Source organism: Lithobates pipiens, unplaced genomic scaffold, assembly GCF_037356315.1.
Source record: "Lithobates pipiens isolate NorthernLeopardFrog02 unplaced genomic scaffold, aLitPip1_a1.2 Scaffold_35, whole genome shotgun sequence".
In the NCBI taxonomy this organism is placed as follows: domain Eukaryota; kingdom Metazoa; phylum Chordata; class Amphibia; order Anura; family Ranidae; genus Lithobates; species Lithobates pipiens.
The window spans coordinates 8,607,033-8,628,914 of NW_027507811.1; the positions used below are offsets into that span (position 1 = coordinate 8,607,033).

Here is a 21,882-nt window from a genome sequence, read left to right on the forward strand (position 1 = left end):
CCAGAGTAGGGCAGGATCTGAGTGATATCAGCTAATATTAGGTATAGAATGGCCTCCTCCCTGTACTGATACCCTATTTGCGGTTCAGCTGGCAGTATTAGGTTGTGGGTCACTCCTAGTTACAGTAGCACAGATATGATAACACAGATTGAGCCTTTCTTAGGTTGGTCCCTCTTCTTCCAGCCGACTTATAGCTAAATGTTACCATGAAACTCTATTAAATGTCTTGTTGGGATGAAAAGTAAGGAGTAACAGAGACTGAAACACTGATCTTTCCAGGTGAAAATAATACTGCAAGCTCCCTCCAGTGCTGTATATCACCAGAAGCCTAGGCCTATGGTCACTCGTTCTATGGTAAATGGTCTACAAGTCTGAACTTTGACCCTCTTGTCTACCAGAGGTCACATGACCCAGTGCCTAGGCTTGTGGTTGTGTAAAGAGCATGGACCTCCCAGCCCCCATTGGTTCCTGCTCTTCTGACAAGGCTGTGTAAATGTAGAAGTGATCTGGGAGGAGGACCAAAGGACTGAAGAGGGGGGAAAAGTCCCGGCTGGTTGGGACCTCCACAGAGAACATCTCCTCACTCATATCTACCTGATCCAGATGGGATCTTGATGGAAGTGAACTAACCCTCTCATATCTATTGATGATGTTTTTATATTTTTCCAGGACACGCCATGGAGAAACCCTCAAAGGATCGTCTCACTTTATCTCCAGGTTGTAGAATGGAAGATGAGGACATCACAGGAGATTGTGGAGGAGAAAAGACAATGATCTCCACTATGGATGGTGGACTTCACAGTGTGGATAGACCATGGAATCCCTCCGACTCTGAGCAACCTCGTACTGTGAGGGACGGGGCCGGGATTAGACAGGAGGAGACATTTCCCTGTTCTAAATGTGGGGGAAGTTTTAGCTCTGAACTACGTCTCGCTGAACATCAGAAATATCACACGGGGGAGAAGCTCCTTTTCTGCTCTGAATGTGGGAAATGTTTTCTTCAAAAATCTGCTCTCGTCATTCATTACAGACTTCACACGGGGGAGAAGCCGTATTTCTGCTCTGAGTGCGGGAAATGTTTTCCACGAAAATCAGACCTTCTTTTACATGAACGATTTCACACGGGCGAGAAGCCGTATACCTGCCCTGAGTGCGGGAAATGTTTTTCAGGGAAGTCCTGTCTTTCCCGACATCGGAGAGTGCACACGGGCGAGAAGCCGTATTCCTGCTCTGAGTGCGAGAGATGTTTTTCACAGAAGTCCCAGCTTACCAGACATAAGAGTTGCCACACGGTTGAGAAGCCGTATTCCTGCCCTGAGTGCGAGAAATGTTATCGACGGAAAGCGGACCTTGTTATACATCAGAGATCTCACACGGGGGAGAATCCGTATAGCTGCTCCGAGTGCGGGAAATGTTTTTCACAGAAGTCCAATCTTAACAGACATCAGAGAGGCCATACAACCCATCAGGTTTTTCGAGTCAGGGAAATGTCTTCTATATGAATCATATATTGATGTACATCAGAGGTCTCACACTGGGAAGAAGCTCACCTTGATATAGGCCTCAGAAAACACGTGGCTGAGCGCTCCTCTGATCTTTATCATGGAAGAAACTCTTTATAAGGAAATCAGAGATCACTGAAGACTTCAAAGTTCTGTCTGACCTCCTCTGCTAGGAGAGAGAAGGTTTGACTTGAATCCAGAATGTTTGACTCGCTTCTGCGAATGGACCAAAAAAATTGACCACATTTGGCCGGTTCCCCGGCCCGAACCTATAGCTGATGTCTGAAAACAAACCTGAACCAGGCGTCTTTCATACAGTAACATAGGGTCATGGTCATATTTGGTCAATGATGTCACCCTGCCGCTTTGTTTACAAACAGAACAAAGCTGGCGGGGAACTGTCCTTTATCGGCATTTGTTTAGTTTTTTTTAACCGCTTGAAGACCAGGCTTCTTCTGGCATTTTATGTTTACAACTTTAAATCAGTATTTTTTTGCTAGAAAATTACTTATAACCCCCAAACATTATATTATTTTTTTTTTTAGCAGCGACCCTAGGGAATAAAATGGTGATTGTTGCAATTTTTATGTGTATCTGCGCAGCGTCCTTTAACCACTTCCCACCCGGCCAATGCACATATACGGCCGGGTGGGAGCCGTCTACTCCTGATAGGACGTTCAGGAACGTCCATCAGGAGGAGCGGGATCGCGCACGCACGTGCCCGCGCAGCGGCGCGATCCCGATGCGCCCGTGTCACCGGGACACGGCGCATCTCAGATCGGCAGGAGGGCTCTGTGATTGGCCCTCCTGATCACATGACGGCCGTGTCCAATCACGGCCGTCATGTGATGTAAACAAACAGCCGGTTGCTAGGCAATCGGCTCCTCCTCTCCTCACACAGAAGTCATCGCTGAGGAGAGGAGAGCAGATCGCTGCAGCCGGCTGATGATCAGTGAGTATGAGCTGTTTTTTACAGCTTTTTACTCACTGATCTTCAGTCTAGTGTAAACACACAACACACCACACAGTGTAAACACAGTCCCCACATATGTCCCCATAACACACATGTCCCCAAAACATACATGTCCCCAAAAAATAAAAACACATGTCCCTAATAATAAAAACATGTCCCCCACATATGTCCCACTAAAATCACATGTCCCAATGATTATCTGCACACATATGTACGTGATCACCTGCACACATATGTACATGATCATTTGCGTACATATGTCCGTGATCACACAAACCAATTATTATACACTTAACGGAATTTTTTTTTACCAAAAACATGTAGCAGAATACATTTTGGCTTAAATTTATGACAAAATTTGATTTTATTGGATTTCTTTTAAAATAGAAAAAAGAAAATATTGTTTTTTTTCCAAATTTCCGCTTTTTTGCGCTTATATCGCAAAAAATAAAAAACGGAGTCGTGAATAAATACCACCAAAATAAATCTCTATTTGTGTGAACAAAATGATAAAAATTTCATTTGGGTACAGTGTAGCACGACCGCGCAATTGTCACTGAAAGCGCGAGAGCGATGAAAGCTGAAAATTGGGCTGGGAAGGAAGGGGGCGAAAGTGCCCTGTATTGTAGTGGTTAAAGTGCATTTTTTGGGGGGGACAAAATACACTTTAATGCATTTAAAAAAAAAAAAAAAAAAACACAATTACCCCTTTTTTTTTTTTTTTTTTTTTTTTTTGTATAATGTGAAAGATGAATTTACGCCAAGTAAATATATACACTACATCAGGGCTCGAAATTTCAAGCCCTGAGTGTCAGAAACCATGAAACAGACGGAGACAGAAGTGCAGTAAAAATCGCACTTGTTTAATAATAATTCTAATAATAGTAAAAGGTAAACAGCAAATGTAGCCAAAACATAGCCAGAGTTCCGCAACCGGAACGGATAGTCAGATGAGCCAGGACGTCAGGGAGCCAGAGATCAGCGTACTTCAAGACAAGAAAAATCATGAAATTGGAGAATTAGCTTAGTGGAACAGCAAGCAGGATCAGGAACCAGAAGGGAGGTCAGCCAAGAAAATCTTTAGCAGGTACACAGGAGGGAGTCTCTGATATGTTGACCAGGCGAAGGCAGAGAGGATCTGAACTGAACAGCTTAAAGAGGAAGTAAACCCTGATGGGTTTACTTCCTCTTTGTCTCCCTGCAAAGGTAAAGCATAATGGTCTACTATGCATCGCATAGTAGCCCATTATGTGTCACTTACCTGACACAGGAGCCAGCGATGTCACCTCTGTCCCCTGTAGTCCGGAGCGTCCATCTTCTTCCTGGTATTGCTGCTCCGGCCACTCAGCGCCGGAGCAGCGATGATGTCACTCCCGCACATGCACACGGGAGCCGCCACTAACGGCATATCGCCGTTAGCAGCGGCATGCCGCTAACGGCGATGGTGTGCCTGCGCGATGCTGTCTACGGCTCATGCGCCGTAGACAGCTGTGACTGTCTTTTTGTAAATATCTCCTAAACCGTGTAGGTTTAGGAGATATTTCTTGGACCTACAGGTAAGCCTTAATCAAGGCTTACCTGTAGGTCAAAGCGGTTTGTAAGGGTTTACAACCACTTTAACCACTTCCCGACCAGCACACGACGATGTACGTCGACAGAATGGCACGGGCAGGCATATTGGCGTACAGGTACGTCCAATATTCAATGCCGCCCTGCCATCGGGAGCGCCGGAGGCGCGCTCCCACGCTGGTCGGGACCCCCGTGAGTCCGGTCGCGGGACCCGCGGACTCGATCGCCGCGGGCATCCCCGCGATCGTCTCACGGAGCGGCCAAATGAAGAAATGCCGTGTAAACAACATTTCTCCATTCTGCCTAGCAACTAGTGACGCTGATCTCTGCTCCATGTGATTGGAGCAGAGATCAGTGTTCACTAAATGAAAGCCCAACCCCCCCACAGTTAGTAACACACCCCTAGGAACACTTAACCCCTACACTGCCACCCCCTGGTTAACCCTTTCACTGCCAGTGTCATTTACACAGGAATCAATGCATATAGCAGTGATTACTGTATAAATGACAATGGTCCCAAAAATGTGTCAAAAACGTCCGATGGGTCCCCCACAATGTCGCAGTCACAATAAAAAAATCGCTGATCGCCGCCATTACTAGTAAAAAAAAAAATAATAACATTTTTTTAATAAAAATGCTATAAAACTATAAAACGCTATAACTTTTGCGCAAACCAATCAATAATCGCTTATTGCGATTTTTTTTTTACCAAAAATATGTAGAAGAATACGTATCGGCCTAAACTGAGGGAAAAAAATGTTTTTTTATAGATTTTTGGGGGATATTTATTATAACAAAAAGTAAAAAATAATGCGTTTTTTTTTCAAAATTGTCGCTCTATTTTTGGTTATAGCGCAAAAAATAAAAACCGCAGAGGTGATCAAATACCACCAAAAGAAAGCTCTATTTGTGGGAAAAAAAGGACGTCAATTTTGTTTGGGAGCCACGTCACATGACCACGCAATTGTCAGTTAAAGCGACGCAGAGCCGAATCGCAAAAAGTGGTCTGGTCTTTGACCAGCAAATTGGTCCGGCCTGCAAGTGGTTAAGTAACCAGCAGGACTGACGAGCAAGATATAATCACCTGGTAAGTCACTGTGGAAAGGATTGGAGCTGGCAATTAACTGACAGCTGAGCGGCCTGCTCTGAGAAGGAAGGGCTGAGCCAGCCCTGACACTGACCTACTCGCCAGGCCTTAAGAGTTACTCGCCACCAGTTGCCCCACCCATAATCCCGCCCCTAAATGCCCTCATAAATGATCATATTTTATCCAGATCATACAGGGGTATGCTATGATTGCAAATGCCCCCCCCCCCAACTCTCTTACCTCTCACAAATACCCCCCAGCTCTCTCACCAATGCCCCCCCAGCTCTCTCACTAATTAGCTAATGCCACCCCAGCTCTCTCAATAATACCCCCCAGCAGCTCGGTCACCTCTTGGAAATAAAGAATGCAGCCGGCACCGTGCTGTTTGGTATTTCTGTGCTTTTCTTTTTTCTTCAGCAGACATCTCTGATTGTCAGGACTATAGTACAGAGCCGAGGAGGAGTTTATCAGCACTTCACCCGGCTCTATACTACAGTCCTGACAGGCGGAGAAAGAAGGCGCCTCGGACTGGAACAAAAACAATGCGGGCGGTTGCGGCGCGGGGACACCCACCAGCAAATGTGGGGCGTATTTTCTGGGTGCCTGGCGCTCGCACAACAAATAAAAACATAAAGGGGCTGCAGGATTCCTTACCAGTGGAACCGCTGATAGGCCAGGAGCGGAGAGCGGAGCTGGCCTGAAAATTGTTCCATCTGTGTCTGCATTGAGGAGAGGGGGAGAGCAGAGATTGCCAGCAAGCCGGGACAGTTGGGGGTTATCCCCTCAGCATCCACCGGGCGCCTCTTCTCCTCCCTTAGCAGGATCCTGGTTGCTTCTGCCTGCTCCACTAGCCCTTCCTTTATATCCACTTGCCAAATGCAAGCAGGCGAGTGGAATTTTTGAGGGCTGCGCTATATTACCAAAAGTATTGGGACGCTTGCCTTTACTTGAACTTTAATGGCATCCCAGTCTTAGTCCGTAGGGTTCAATATTGAGTTGGCCCACCCTTTGCAGCTATAACAGCTTCAACTCTTCTGGAAAGGCCATCCACAAGGTTTAGGAGGGTGTCTATGGGAATGTTTGACCATTCTTCCAGAAGAGCATTTGTAAGGTCAGGCACTGATGTTGCACGAGAAGGCCTGCCTCGCAGTCTCCAATCAGGCCAGTCAAGTTCCTCCACCCCAAACTCGCTCATCTACAGTATGTCTTTATGGACCTTGCTTTGTGCACTGGCCCAAACCATTTGGTGGAGGGGGGATTATGGTGTGGGGTTGTTTTTCAGGGGTTGGTCTTGGTTCCATAGTTCCAGGGAAGAGAACTCTTATGCCACGTACACACGGTCAGAATTTCCAACAACAAATGTTCTATGGGAGCTTGGTGTCGGAAAATTCCAACCGTGTGTAGGCTCCATCGGACATTTTCAGACGGAATTTCCGACAAACAAAATTTGAGATCTGCATTTCAAATTTTTCCGACAACAAAATCCGTTCGTGTGCAGACAATTCCGATGCACAAAATTCTACGAACGCTCGGAATCAAGCAGAAAAGCCGCACTGGCTATTGAACTTCAATTTTCTTGGCTCGTTGTACATTTCCGAGAAAAAAAAACATGGATTTTGTTGTCTGAATGTGCGATCGTGTGTACAGGGCATAAAGGTGCCATCATACATTTTGTATAATTTCATGCTCCCAAGTTTGTGGGAACAGTTTGGGGACGGCCCCTTCCTGTTCCAACATGACTGCCCACCAGTGTACAAAGCAAGGTTCACAGAGACATGGATGAGCGAGTTTGGGGTGGAGGACTGAACAGAGTCCTGACCTCAACCCAATAGAACACCTTTGGAGTGAATTAGAGTGGAGACTGCAAGCCAGGCCTTTTCGTCCACCATCAGTGCCTGACCGCACCAGTGTGCTTCTGGAAGAACGGTCAAACATTCTCATAGACACACTCCTAAACCTTGTGGACGGCCTTCCCAGAAGAGGTGAAGCTGTTATAGCTGCAAAGGGCTGGGGCCAACCCAATATTGAACCCTACGGACTAAGACTGAGATGCCATTAAAGTTCATGTGCGTGTAAGGGCAGGTGTCCCAATACTTTTGGTATAATAGTGTACATTAGCTGGAGTTTCCAACCATGGTGTAATAAATCCCCTCTAGATAGATATACACACTAAAGGTGAACTGACTCCCAATATCCTGGCTACCCCTCCAGTCCCCATTGCATATAGGGGCAGTGATGTCCATTGCTGCCAGTGGTGGTCTGAACACCGTAATACACAGACTCAGAGTGAGTATTCATTATAAGGCTCACAATCGCAAGTGCTCATTGGTCAGCGCGACCACATGACCACGCTGACTAATGCCTTTGAAAATGGCAGTTCCTGGTAGTTTTGTTCTGTTTGTAATCAAAGAGCCGGGAATTCCATTCATCTACACCAGGGGTTACCAAACTACGGCCCTCCAGTTGTTCAGGAACTACAATTCCCATCATGCCTGGTCATGTCTGTGAATGTCAGAGTTTTACAATGCCTCATGGGATGTGTAGTTCTGTAACAGCTGGAGGGCCGTACTTTGGAGATCCCTGATCTACACCAGTCCTTTATCCTAGACCCCCCTACACCCAAAAACGATGTGAGGTGCCCTCCCAAAATCCAGCCTTGGTATGGATTTTAGGGGGAACATCAGGGAGGAAAAAAAGCTTGATCCGAGCAAGCCTATGGCCCTCAAGTCGCATGAAAGTTGGACCAAATTAGTGCATGAACTACTTTAAAGTAGCTGTGACTTTAAGTCGCATCGATATGGATGGTACTCATTGGAAAACATGGAGTTGTGACTTGTCATGTGACTTTGAGGTACAAAGTCGCAGAAGTGTGAATGGAACCTAAACCATACCAGGCCTCATGCCCTCAACATGGAGGGTACCTTTCGTGGGGGGGGGGGATCTGTCTGAAAGGAAATATAGGTATTGTGGATGACCACCCTTCTTGTAGGTACACCAACAGGGCCCTCAGATATCTGGAGACACCATGAAACAAGAAGCAGGTTGTGCATTCGTTGCCTGTTATCTGATACGACTACATATCAAAAACTTCAAACCGACCCCCTTCCAATTTACCAGCGTGATTTAATTACATTGGTAGACAAAGCCCATAAAGATGGGGTGTTAAATCCCCAAGAAAAATGATTTCTCCTCCCCAAAGTCTGCAGCACCCCTTACTTTTATCATCTCCCCAAGGTTCACAAGTCCTTTACTAATCCTCCGGGTAGACCAATAGTGGCCAGTACTAATAGTTTCACTAGCGGCCTTTCGGCCTATATAGATCACATCTTACAGCCATTGGTGGTGCAACTTCCTTCCTATATTAAGGACTCCAGTCAGGTGATTGAGGTTATGGAAAACTACAGATGGTCTGACAAATACATGTGGGCCTCTTTAGACGTCAACTCGCTTTCTACTTTCATACCCCACGAAGTGGGACTGAATGCAATACAACACTTTTTGAGCATTGATGAAAGCATGAACTCCAAACAGTCTGAATTTTTATTATTGAGCATAGAGTTCTGCTTGAAACATAACTACTTCACCTTTTTAGACCAATTTTTCCTCCAGCGCCAAGGTACAGCCATGGGAGCCAGTTTTGCCCCGGTATACGCGAACCTCACCATGGGCTTTTGGGAGGAACAAAAAATCTGGAGAAATAATCCTTTTGCTGAGTTTATCGTATTTTATGGTCGTTATATAGATGACATTTTGCTCATATGGAGTGGCGGAGTTGAGACTTTTTCCTCCTTCGTCACTTATTGTAACAACAATTCCATGGGTCTATCCTTCACATCGGTCATTGACCAAAACCATCTGGTCTTTTTGGATCTTGTACTTTCTCATAATGAGCATAGTGTCACCACTAGCAACCATATTAAACCCATGGCAGGCAACTCTTACCTTCATTATAAGAGTTGCCATCACCCTGCTTGGAAGAAAAATATTCCTAGCGGTCAGTTCCAAAGGTTACGCAGAAACTGTACCTCAACTGAGGACTATACACAACAAGGCCAGCAGATGGCAAAAAAATTCTTAGAAAAAGAATACCCAGATGATTTAGTTACACAGGCCTTTATGGAACACGCAACCAAGCATTCACCTATGAAAAAACGTTCCAAAAATTCCACTAATGACTATACCACAATTAGGTTTATTTCTACTTTTAACACACAATATAAATATATGTCTAAAATAATTCTTAAACATTACGATATCCTAAAGCTGGATCCGATTTTAGCACCACTCCTCCCGGTCAGACCCCAAATCACTTTTAGACGCTCTCGTACAATCAAAAATATTATTGCTCCCAATAAACTTACAAAATCCAATAGAAAGGATAATAATATATTCCCTGATATTAGGATGTACTTTGATAATAGATGTGGGATTTTTAAATGTCGTAAAAGACGTTGTTATACTTGTCAGTCTATCCCTAACGGCCAATCCACTATCACTACACCCAAAGGAAAAACCTTTGAGATTAAACAATTCATCACGTGTTCTACTGAATACGTAATATATGTTTTACGTTGTCCCTGTGGCCTCCTTTATGTAGGCCGCACTATGCAGGCCCTACGTGTCAGGGTGGACGAACATCGCCGCCTGATTAAAGAGGGCTGCATTCAACACAGCGTGCCGCGCCATTTTCGCCATTGTCATGATAAAAACTTTAAAGAAATGTAGGTCCTTGCAATTGAGGCTATCCCCAAGGGTACCCTAACGGCCAACGAAAGATTATCCCACCTTTGTCGCAGGGAGACCTTCTGAATATATCTTATGGGGTCTCTCTCGCCTGATGGCCTCAATGAAGACATTGACATCCTTAGCATAACCTCTTGATATAGGTTATTCAGATATAATCGCCACTCATCGTTCATGTCTGCCACCCCACATTTTTTATAGAAAATATCTTTTCAGTTTTTTTATTTCATTTTTCTTTTTCTTTTAATTTTAATTTTTATTAATGATATTTTTATTTATTTATTTATTTATTTTTGCCATTATTTTTTGGAACTTTTTTTTTTATCTCTATTTTATTTTTATGTTTATCTGTATTATTTTATATTTTTCATTTTTTATATTTTTTAAATTTTTTTATACATTATATTTTATATTTTAAAAAAAAAATTATTTTTTATTTTTATTTTTTATTATTTTTTTTTATTATTTTTTATTTTTCATTTTTTCTTTCATAATACTATTTTTATGAACGAAGAGTAGTTAATATATTTATTCCAACTATCCTATAGGAAAGGACTTAATAACATATCTAAAATATATCTTTCAAATAATTGTTTTTTTTGCCCTTGGTCTCCGCAATTTTCCCCCCCTTCCCCCCCTCCCTTTGTTTTGTTTTTTTAACTTATAGTGTCCTTCTATCCATATCATTCTTCTCCCTTCTGTATATCCTTTAAGAATATACCTTTTTGACAACATTCTTATTTAAATATTTTTTTACTATAAATCACATGCCTACCATATGTTCTAATTCACATTTCCTTTTAGATGCATCCATCACAGTTATATTCACGGGGATCTGTCCAATGATCTGTTTTCTAACAGTTCTTTCACTGACACAGACCCCTGTCTAATAAGGTTTTAACTGTAGGAGGCTTAGTGACACATTAGGGGTTAACCTGAGAGACTCTGATAGTTCCCGCCCCTACACACAACCCGATGCCTTTATCTTTCTGGTTGCCGTATGCCGCTCCAGCTTTGACAAAGCGCAGGCGCGCGAAACATGTAAGCAGGAGAGTCGGCATAGCAACCTTCCCCTTCACAGCCTTCCACGTGACAAGCCTCCCATGTGATCCACAGCCGCTCGGACAAGCGGCGTTGCAAGCAGTGCAACGCTCTCTAAGCTGCCTATGTGTACAGCTGATACCATCTTGTGACTAAGCTTGACCCTTACCACCCAGCGTGCAGCATTACACCTCTGCCTCCAAGCCGAACGCTTCAGATGGAGCTGAAGTAAACACCTCCCCCTCGTTCATCAGACTTGACTCATCAGCTCTGCAGCCCATTGAACACCTATGAAGTGAGTGTCCCTAGGAACATTGTTCCATTCGTTTACACTGACTTTTCATACACGCTCTGGGTTCTTTCAGATGACTGATTGCATTCATTAGGCATTCGATAGCTGTGCACATTGGTCTTTGGTTTCCACCTTCCCAAAGTTACAACTGAGAGATCCGAGGAGCTTTTCATTATCAAACATCTGTCCGTTTTATGATTGGTGTTTTTTATGTGTTTTAGATCCTGCAGGGATCAGATGTCTGTGTTCATTTTTTACATTTAATAAATGACATTTTAAAGTCTTTTTCACATCAATCTACTAGTCTCTTTGATGCGCTGTTTTTGATCGTTTTTTCTGCTGCATTCGTAAAATGTCTGCCTTTGTTAGGTGCGTTTACAGCTTATTTATGGTTCAACATACCAATAGAAAGAGGGGAGGGGTGAGTGGTTAGTAAATTATGTATTGGTAAAAAAAAAAAAATATGGTTATACAAGTCAATGACCCCTAAAATACGTTTATCATGAGGTTACAAGAGTCAACAGGCCATCTGGTTATGAGTCATAAGTCATGCATCCTGTCCCATGGCCTACAGAACAGGTATATATATATATATATATATATTTATATATAGTACGGTGCCTATACAAGCATCTTTCTAAGCATTCTTTTATAGTTGCAGATTTAAGCTATCTTGTATACTGATATATTGCAGAGCATATCAAAGCATATCAGTCACAATGGTTTGGGCATATTACTACACTGGAAAAGCACCTTGTCCCCTTGTTGATGAGGACAAGGGCCTCTTCCCCACAACCCTGGCCCGGTGTTTGTGAGGGGTTTGCTAGCAGGGGACTTTTCTCAAAATATGGAAGTCCCCTTTAACGGTGACACTTAGATACTGCCCTCCCATATGAGCAAAGTTAATAAGGGGTAAATAGTACCGCTACTCAATACCCGAAAAATGAGAAGCGTAAATAAAAACCCAAACAAGCCGTTTAATATAAAAAAAAAAAAAGTCCCATGATGTACATCCATCATCAGTCATGATGCTTCCTACAATAATAAACCCAATGAAGTAATCTGACAAAGCCGCTCGCTGAATGACAGCAACAAACCCAACTCACCCCTAATTGTAATCGTATTTCCGAATCGATGGACACTTTATATATTGCTTTTTCATGCAGTGTGGATTAAGAATTAGAGTACTGCAGACAATATGTTAATGTATGTTTATTATATTGATTACCCACCCCTGGTGGGAGTGGAGATGACCCCCATCTATAAGGATATACAGTACATACACACACAGTACAAGTTCGCACTACGAGGCGTTTCTCTGAGCTGCAGTTCCTCTGAGCTCCACAAGGTGGTGGTCTCACAACTGCTCCCTGGACAGGAAGTCTCTATGGAAAACAGGAAGTGATGTCAGGTACATACAGGAAGTTCCGAGTGAGAGGTGAGTCGGGAGGAAGTGTAGAGGAGACATTGTTGGAAGTGGCCGCAGAGGAGGTAATAAGATCTTATTTTCTATTTACACCCAGTAATCCCCCCCGTCATGTCCGTCCTCTTCCTCCATAGTCACTGTGATGTCTTTTATCTCCAGCAGATGATGATACACACATATATAGTGTGGAGACCTAGAATAACCCCTTCAGGGGCAGAACATTTCCCCCACTTACGAAGCCAGAGCATTGTTTTCATATTGGAGATGTGTCGTCTTTCCCACCAATCACCTTCTCACCTCATCAGTCTTTAGTACTGGATTATACGACTGTTATTATTGGGGGGGGGGGGGGGTTAATTAGACATAAAGGTAACCGTTTTCAGCTCTTTGCCGGCATATCAAAAACGAAGCAAAAGTAAATAAAACAGACTTTGCATAGAAAATTTACTTTCTGGTCAAATAATAACAGGCTCCCGGACTCCGAAAACAGAGCAAACACTAAACTGAATGTCCCTCTGTGTGTAATCCCACGGGGGAACCGTTCTTCCATGATAGAGACCCTCATATTATCCCCGTGAAGAATCAGTTGACATATTACGTTTATTCTGAATATTTTGATCTTTATTATATACAACGGGCCCTTCTACCTTGTTGGGCTTGGATGATGAATAAGGGCTTTTTTTTTAAAGCTAATGGACTCCTTGTGCTAATTGTCAGATCCTGAGCTGAACCCAAGCTGTCCGCTAACCACTACAATCCAATAATTATCTGTTTATTGGACAACAGAGATCACATGACCAACGAGGATGGAGGAGGACCGGAGTCACATGACTGAGAGGATACTAAACCTCACCCTGGAGATAATCTACCTGCTGACCGGAGAGGTGAGGAGGATTCTGGGAGGTCACATGACATCACTCTTATCTCTATTAATAAAACACAGACCTGACCTGAGAGGTGAGGAGGATTCTGGGATTCTAACATGATGTTCCTATTGGTTCCCCAATACAGAGATTTCCTCTTGTGAAGTCCGGTGATCATATGACCATCACAGTGCCTCCATGTGACTCCCTAAACCCTGAGAGACACAACATGGAGAAGATTCTAGAAGTCACCAAGAAGATGATGGAGCTGCTGACAGGAGAGGTGAGGAGGATTCTGGGAATTCTGGGACATTATCCAGTAACAGACAAGGGATGTGTCTGGATGGTGACTGTATCATTGTGTGTGTCAGGTAGATGATGAACAATTATTTATCGTTATGATTTATACACCATTAAGTTGGTTATGATGAATTTTGTATTCTATATTTAGAGTGGAAACCTCAGGGATCATAATATTGTTAAGGAAGAGTATAAAGTGGAGGATGAGGAGTATGGAGTGATAAAGGAACACAAGGATCTCTACAAGGACATTATGATGGAGCCACCTAATACCAGGAACCCCCCAGAGAGATGTCCCCGTCCTCTGTATTCCCGGGATTCCACACAGGAAGGTCACACCATCCCCCACCATCATCAGGTAGGTGGAGTTGAGGGTCGGGAACATAAAGTGATTGAACACTCTGACATGTGGAGATGATGTGTGGACTCTACAAGATGATATTTTCTATGTGATCTCACATCATAAATACTTCTATGTTACAGATAAGCCACATAACCGAAAGGATATTAAACCTCACCCTGGAGATCATCTACCTGCTGACCGGAGAGGTGAGGAGGATTCTGGGAGGTTACATGACATCACTCTTATCTCTATTAATAAAACACAGACCTGACCAGAGAGGTGAGGAGGATTCTGGGAGGTCACATGACATCACTCTTATCTCTATTAATAAAACACAGACCTGACCAGAGAGGTGAGGAGGATTCTGGGAGGTCACATGACATCACTCTTATCTCTATTAATAAAACACAGACCTGACCGGAGAGGTGAGGAGGATTCTGGGAGGTCACATGACATCACTCTTATCTCTATTAATAAAACACAGACCTGACCGGAGAGGTGAGGAGGATTCTGGGAGGTCACATGACATCACTCTTATCTCTATTAATAAAACACAGACCTGACCGGAGAGGTGAGGAGGATTCTGGGATTCTAACATGATGTTCCTATTGGTTCCCCAATACAGAGATTTCCTCTTGTGAAGTCCGGTGATCATATGACCATCACAGTGCCTCCATGTGACTCCCTAAAACCCGAGAGACACAACATGGAGAAGATTCTAGAAGTCACCAAGAAGATGATGGAGCTGCTGACAGGAGAGGTGAGGAGGATTCTGGGACATTATCCAGTAACAGACAAGGGATGTGTCTGGATGGTGACTGTATCATTGTGTGTGTCAGGTAGATAAGTAACTAATAATGGTAGCTATTATTTATACAAAAGTATGTCTGTTACAATGAATGTTTTATTATATATTTAGAGTGAAATCCTTGGGGATTATAATATTGATGTTAAAGAAGAGTTTAAAGAGGAGGATGAGGAGTATGGAGTGATGAAGGAGCTTTCTGAAGAACACAAAGATCTCTACACAGATGTTTGGATGGAGCCACCTAATAACAGAAAGCCACCAGAGAGACGTCCCCGTCCTCTGTATTCCCGGGATTCCACACAGGAAGATCACCCCATCCCCCACCATCATCAGGTAGGTGGAGTTGAGGGTCGGGAACATAAAGTGATTGAACACTCTGACATGTGGAGATGATGTTTGGACTCTACAAGATGATATTTTCTATGTGATCTCACATCATAAATACTTTTGTTTTACAGATGTTATCCCTGAATATCATAAAAGTTGAGGGTGAAGTAGAAGAGACGTATGTGAGGGATGATCAGCAATATACGGAGGAGGCTGGAATGACGAGGACATTCATAGAGGAGGACACTCCTACAGAGATCAGCACAGGTGACCCGTCATATATTCTTCTCTTATCTCTGCTATGTTCCTGCACATTGAGTACCATATCATCAGAAGCCTAGGCCTATGGTAAAGGGTCTACAAGTCTGAACTTTGACCCTCTTGTCTATCAGAGATCACATGACCCAGTGCCTAGGCTTGTGGTTGTGTGAAGAGCATGGACCTCCCAGCCCCCATTGGTTCCTGCTCTTCTGACAAGGCTGTGTAAATGTAGAAGTGATCTGGGATGAGGACCAAAGGACTGAAGAGGGGGGAAGAGTCCCGGCTGGTTGGGACCTCCACAGAGAACATCTCCTCACTCATATCTACCTGATCCAGATGGGATCTTGATGGAAGTGAACTAACCCTCTCATATCTATTGATGATGTTTTTATATTTTTCCAGGACACGCCATGGAGAAACCCTCAAAGGATCGTCACACTTTATCTCCAGGTTGTAGAATGGAAGATGAGGACATCACAGGAGATTGTGGAGGAGAAAAGACAATGATCTCCACTATGGATGGAGGACTTCACAGTGTGGATAGACCATGGAGTCCCTCTGACTCTGAGCAATCTTGTACTGTGGGGGATGGGGCCGGGATTCAGGATGAGAAGAAATTTTCCTGTCCTGAATGTGGGAAAAGTTTCAGCTCTGAATTACGTCTTACTGAACATCAGAAATATCACACAGCGGAGAAGCTTCATTTCTGTTCTGAGTGCGGGAAATGCTTTCTTCAAAAATCAACACTCGTCATACATTACAGATTGCACACGGGGGAGAAGCCGTATTCCTGTCCTGAGTGTGGGAAATGTTTCCCACGAAAAGCATACCTTGTCACACATCAAAGATCTCACACGGGTGAGAAGCCGTATTCCTGCCAAGAGTGCGGGAAATGTTTTTCAGGGAAGTCCTGTCTTTCCAAACATCAGAGAGTGCACACGGGCGAGAAGCCGTATTCCTGTTCTGAGTGCGGGAACAGTTTTTCACAGAGGATACATCTTGCCCGACATCAGAGAGTGCACACGGGTGAGAAGCTGTATTCCTGCCCCGACTGCGGGAAATGTTATACACGGAATTCAGAACTTGTTATACATCAAAGATCCCATACAGGGGAGAAGCCGTATTCCTGCCCCGAATGCGGCAAATGTTTTTCACATAAGACCCCATTTAACACCCATCGGAGGTCTCACACAGGAGACAATCCGTATTCCTGCCTCGAGTGTGGGAAATGTTTTTCAAGGAAGTTCGGTCTTGTTAAACATCAGAAATGGCACACACGGGAAAAGCAGTTTACCTGCTCCGAGTGCGGGAAATGTTATAAACGAATGTCAGAATTTGCCACACATCAGAGATCTCACATGGGGGAGAATCCGTATTCCTGCTCTGAGTGCGGGAAATGTTTTTCACGCAAGGCTTGGCTTACCAAACATCAGAGAAAGCACGCAACCTTCGAGGTGTCCGAAGTGCGGGAAATGTCTACTATATGAGTCATATGTTGCCGTACATCTGAGATCCCACACTGCGAAGAAGCTCACCTTGACTTTGCAAATAAATTAATAATGTTTCTTCGTAAATTTTGGCCAAAATGTATTCTGTTACATTTCTTTGGTTAAAAAAAAAAAACCTAATCAGTGTTTATTACTTAGTCTGTAGGAAAACTATATACAGTGCATCCGGAAAGTATTCACAGCGCTTCACTTTTTCCACATTTTGTTATGTTGCAGCCTTATTCCAACATTCTACAAACAATACCCCATAATGACAACGTGAAAGAAGTTTGTTTGAAATCTTTGCAAATTTATTAACCCTTTCATGACTAAGCCTATTTTTGGAATTTGGTGTTTACAAGTTAAAATCCATATTTTTTGCTAGAAAATTACTTGGAACCTCCAAACATTATATATATATATATATATATATATATATATATATTTTTTTTTAGCAGAGACTCTAGAGAATAAAACGGCGATTGTTGCAATATTTTATGTCACACGGTATTTGCGCAGCGGTGTTTTAAACGCAACTTTTTGGGAAAAGGGACACTTTCATGAAAAAAAAAAAAAAACAGTAAAATTAGCCCAATTTTTTTGCGTAATGTGAAAGATAATGTTACGCCGAGTAAATAGATACCAAACATGTCACACTTTATAATTGCACGCACTTGTAGATTGACGACAAAGTACGGTACCTAAAAATCTCAATAGGCGACGCTTTAAAAATTTTTTTACGGTTACCAGGTTAGCGTTACAGACGAGGTCTAGTGCTAGAATTATTGCTCTCGCTCTGACAATCGCGGCGATACCTCACATGTGTGATTTGAACACCGTTTACATACGCGGGCGCGACTTCCGTATGCGTTTTCTTTGCTTTGCGAGCTCGCGGGGACGGCGGGCGCTTTAAAAAAAAAATTTTTTTATTTTTTTTATTTATTTTAAAATGATATAAAATTGATCACTTTTATTGCTGTCACAAGGAATGTAAACATCCCTTGTGACAGTAATAGGTGGTGACAGGTCCTCTTTATGGAGGGATCGGGGGTCTAAAAGACCCCCCACCCCTCCTTTACACTTCAATGTATTCAGATCGCCAAAAACGGCGATTCTGAATACCGGATATTTTTTTTAAACCGGCGCCATTGGCAGCCGAGTAAACGGGAAGTGACGTCATGACGTCGCTTCCGTGTTTACGATGAGGAGACTGGAACGAAGCCGATTACGGCTTCGTTCCAGTTCCTCCGCAGCAGCCGGAGGCGTCGGATTGCGAATCGGTGCTCCCGAGCAGGAGCACCGGTAACAGCGGCGGGAGGGGGGGGACGTCCCCTCCCGCTCCTCCGGCGTAACTTTTAGCCGCATCGGTTGTTATGCCTGGATAGCCAATCGCCTGCTGCAAAAAACTGTACCGGGATGATGCCTGCAGGTGCGGGCATCATCCCGGTATAACCCCCGGAAGCCGAGTACGCATATCTGCGTACGCTCGGCGGGAAAGGGTTAATAATGAAAAAAAAATCCCATGTACAGAAGTATCACAGCCTTTGCCATAACACTCAATATTGAGCTCAGGTGCCTCCTGTTTCCATTGATCATCCTTGAGATGTTTCTACAATTTGATTGGAGTCCACCTGTGGTAAATTCAGATAATTGACATTATTTGGAAAGGGACACACCTGTCTATATAAGGTCCCACAGTTTACAATGCATGTCGGAGCACAAACCCATGAAGTCCAAAAAAATTATCTGAAAACCTCCGAGACAGGATTGTATTGAGGTACAGATCTGGGGAAGGGTACAGAAAAAATGTCTGCAGCATTGAAGATCCCAATGAACACAGTAGCCTCCGGAAATGGGAGAAGTTTGGAACCACCGGGACTCTTCCTAGAGCGGGCCACCCCGGCCAAAACTGAGCGATCAAGGGGAGAAGGACATTATTCAGGGAGGGTGACCAAGAACCCAATGGTCCCTCTGACAGAGCTCCAGCGTTTCTCTGTGGCGAGAGGAGAACTTTCCAGAAGAACAACCATCTCTGCAGCACTCCACTAATCTGGCCTGTATGGTAGAGTGGCCAGACGGAAGCCACTTCTTAGTAAAAAGGCACATGACAGCCCGGCTGGAGTTTGCAAAACGGCAACTGAAGGACTCTTAAGCCCTTGTAAGCTCGCTCCCTGTATCTGGAGGTACCTCTTTGCTCCCAGTAGACCCAGGGGGGCACGTTACATACGTATTATCCCTTATGGTATATGGAATTAAAAGTACAATAGAAGTTTGGAAAAAGACCAAAAAAGTAAGTATGCATAATATAATTTCTGGGGTGCTCCAGAAAGTAGGAAATACTCAAAAAAAACACAAGCGAAGAAAGAGAAAATGAAAGATGAGGACAACAGACCAGGAAGAAATCGGAGACGGGGAAATAAAAGAAAATAGTAAAGAAAGGAAAGGTGATGTAAGGGAAGGCCAAATAATTCCCAGCCAACGTTTAAACAAAATTTTGAAAAATTTCCCAAGGGTATCTGAGGGAATGGCCCACAATTCTCCATTGAACGTGGTCCCATTGAAACCGAGAAAGACCTTAAGCCCTTGTACACACGGTCGGACATTCCGACAACCAAATCTGTCGGATTTTGTCCGAAATGGTTGCATACACACGGTCGAACAAAGTTGTCGGAAAATCCGATCGTTCAGAACGTGATGACGTTATTTCGTTACGACGGGACTACGTTTCAGGCTAGTAGCCAATAGCTTTGGTCTAGGAATTTGATCTGAGCAATGCATGGCACTTTGTCCGATCGGAATTCTCTACACATGATCGGACAAGGTCCGATCGGAGCATGTTGTCGGAAAGTTTTATAGCCAAGCTGGAAAACTTGGTCCGTCGGATATTGCGATGGAAACAGTCCGATGGAGCCCACACCCGGTCGGATTATCCGACAACACGGTCCGATCGGACAATTTCCGTCGGAATGTCTGACCCTGTGTACAAGGGCCAAGACCTTGAGAAAAAAGCCTGTAACATAACAAAATTGTGGAAAAAGTGTATACCTTCAGGATGCACTGTAGTCCACAAACTATGGTATATATATATATATATATATATATATATATATATATATATATATATATATATATATAATTTAAAAATGTATCAATCCCGATGTACTGACTGCCTATCTAATATCTTAAGGCCCTAAAATGCCAAGAAAGTACAAATATCCCCCAAAATGACCCCTTTTCGAAAAGTAGACAGTGCAAGGTATTTAGTAGGAGGAATAGGGAGTTTTTTTTTTTATTGTAATTTTTGGCCAAAGTTTTTTTTGAATACAAAGAAATCAATAAAAAAACATTTTTTTTTTTTTCACAAAGTTATTTATCGCACACAGCATAGGCATAATTATAATGACACGACAAAACACATTCTGCTACGCCGCCTGAGTTTGGTGATACCACATGTGTGAGACTTTTTTCACAGCCTAGATGCATAGAGAGGCCCAAAATCAAAGGAGCACCTTTGGGCATTCAAGGAGCATACATTACGCATCTAATTTGCTGACTACCTGTCATATTTCTTGAGTCCCTGAAGTTCCAGGACAGGAGAAACACCCACAAAATGACACATTTTGGAAAGCAGACACCCCAAGGTATTTTCTGAAAGTCAGAGTGAGTTTTTTGAAAATGTTGATGATTTTTTTTTTGCCACAAGTTTTTGGAAAATGAAGGGGTAAAAAAAAAAAGTATTGTTACACAAAGTTGTCAATTAATAAGATATTTCTACTGCACGCCATAGGCATACTTAGAATTACACTCCAAAACACATTTTGCTATGACCCCCGAGTATGGCGATATCACATATGTGAGATTTTTACACAGCCTAGATCATGGGTCTTCAAACTATGGCCCTCCAGTTGTTCAGGAACTACAATTCCCATCATGCCTAGTCATGTCTGTGAATGTCAGAGTTTTACAATGCCTCATGGGATGTGTAGTTTCGCAACAGCTGGAGAGCCATAGTTTGAGGATCCCTGGCCTAGATACATAGAGGAGCCCAAAATCAAAGGAACACCTTTGGGCATTCAAGGAGCATAAATTACGCATTTCATTTCCTAACTACCTGTCATATTTCTTGAGTCCCTGAAGTTCCAGGACAGGAGAAACACCCACAAAATTACACATTTTGGAAAGCAGACACCCCAAGGTATTTTCTCAAAGTCAGAGTGAGTGTTTTGAAAATGTTGATGATTTTTTTTTTTTTTTTTGCCACAAGTTTTTGGAAAATGCAGGGGAAAAAAAATTGCATTGTTACACAAAGTTGTAAATTAATAAGATATTTCTAACACACGCCATAGGCATACTTAGAATTACACTCCAAAACACATTCTGCTATGTTTCCCGAGTATGGAGATATCACATATGTGAGATTTTTACACAGCCTAGATACATAGAGGAGCCCAAAATCCAAGGAGCACCTTCAGGCTTTCTAAGAAGCATTGTGAGTCTTTAAAAAACTAAATTTTTTTGCAGAAAGGTATTGAAAAATGTGCAATAAAAATGAAAATATTTAATGAATAATAAAATACTCCTCCCAAGAATAGTGATATCACATTTGTGAGACTTTTTTAATGTTTGGATTGATTATGTACCGGATATTGTTTCTTGTGTATCCCACAAATCAGCCAATTGTATCAAAACAAATGTACTGTTAACAGTCATCTTTGTAACAGTGGTCAGGGAATATAGCTTGGTGTATCATCACCTATAGCAGTCCCCATACCTATAACAAAGCAAGCCTAGCCTGTTGGTAAGTGGGTGCCCCCAGGAAAGTCATGCTCACTGTACAGGACAAGGAAGAACAAAAGAGTT

The 21,882-nt window shown here is 43.1% G+C and overlaps 1 protein-coding gene across 1 annotated transcript in view; it reads left to right on the top strand.

The window, feature by feature from the left end:
* Positions 1–21,882, top strand: part of LOC143955474 (uncharacterized) — an 88,195-nt gene that overhangs the window by 52,274 nt on the left and 14,039 nt on the right. The window contains exons 3-11 of the mRNA XM_077465515.1: positions 684–1,499; positions 13,651–13,779; positions 13,948–14,154; positions 14,280–14,345; positions 14,765–14,899; positions 15,059–15,280; positions 15,406–15,541; positions 15,938–16,933; positions 17,357–17,373. Of these exons, the coding sequence (XP_077321641.1) occupies positions 684–1,499; positions 13,651–13,779; positions 13,948–14,154; positions 14,280–14,345; positions 14,765–14,899; positions 15,059–15,280; positions 15,406–15,541; positions 15,938–16,933; positions 17,357–17,373 (2,724 nt within the window). The remainder of the gene's footprint in view (positions 1–683; positions 1,500–13,650; positions 13,780–13,947; positions 14,155–14,279; positions 14,346–14,764; positions 14,900–15,058; positions 15,281–15,405; positions 15,542–15,937; positions 16,934–17,356; positions 17,374–21,882) is intronic.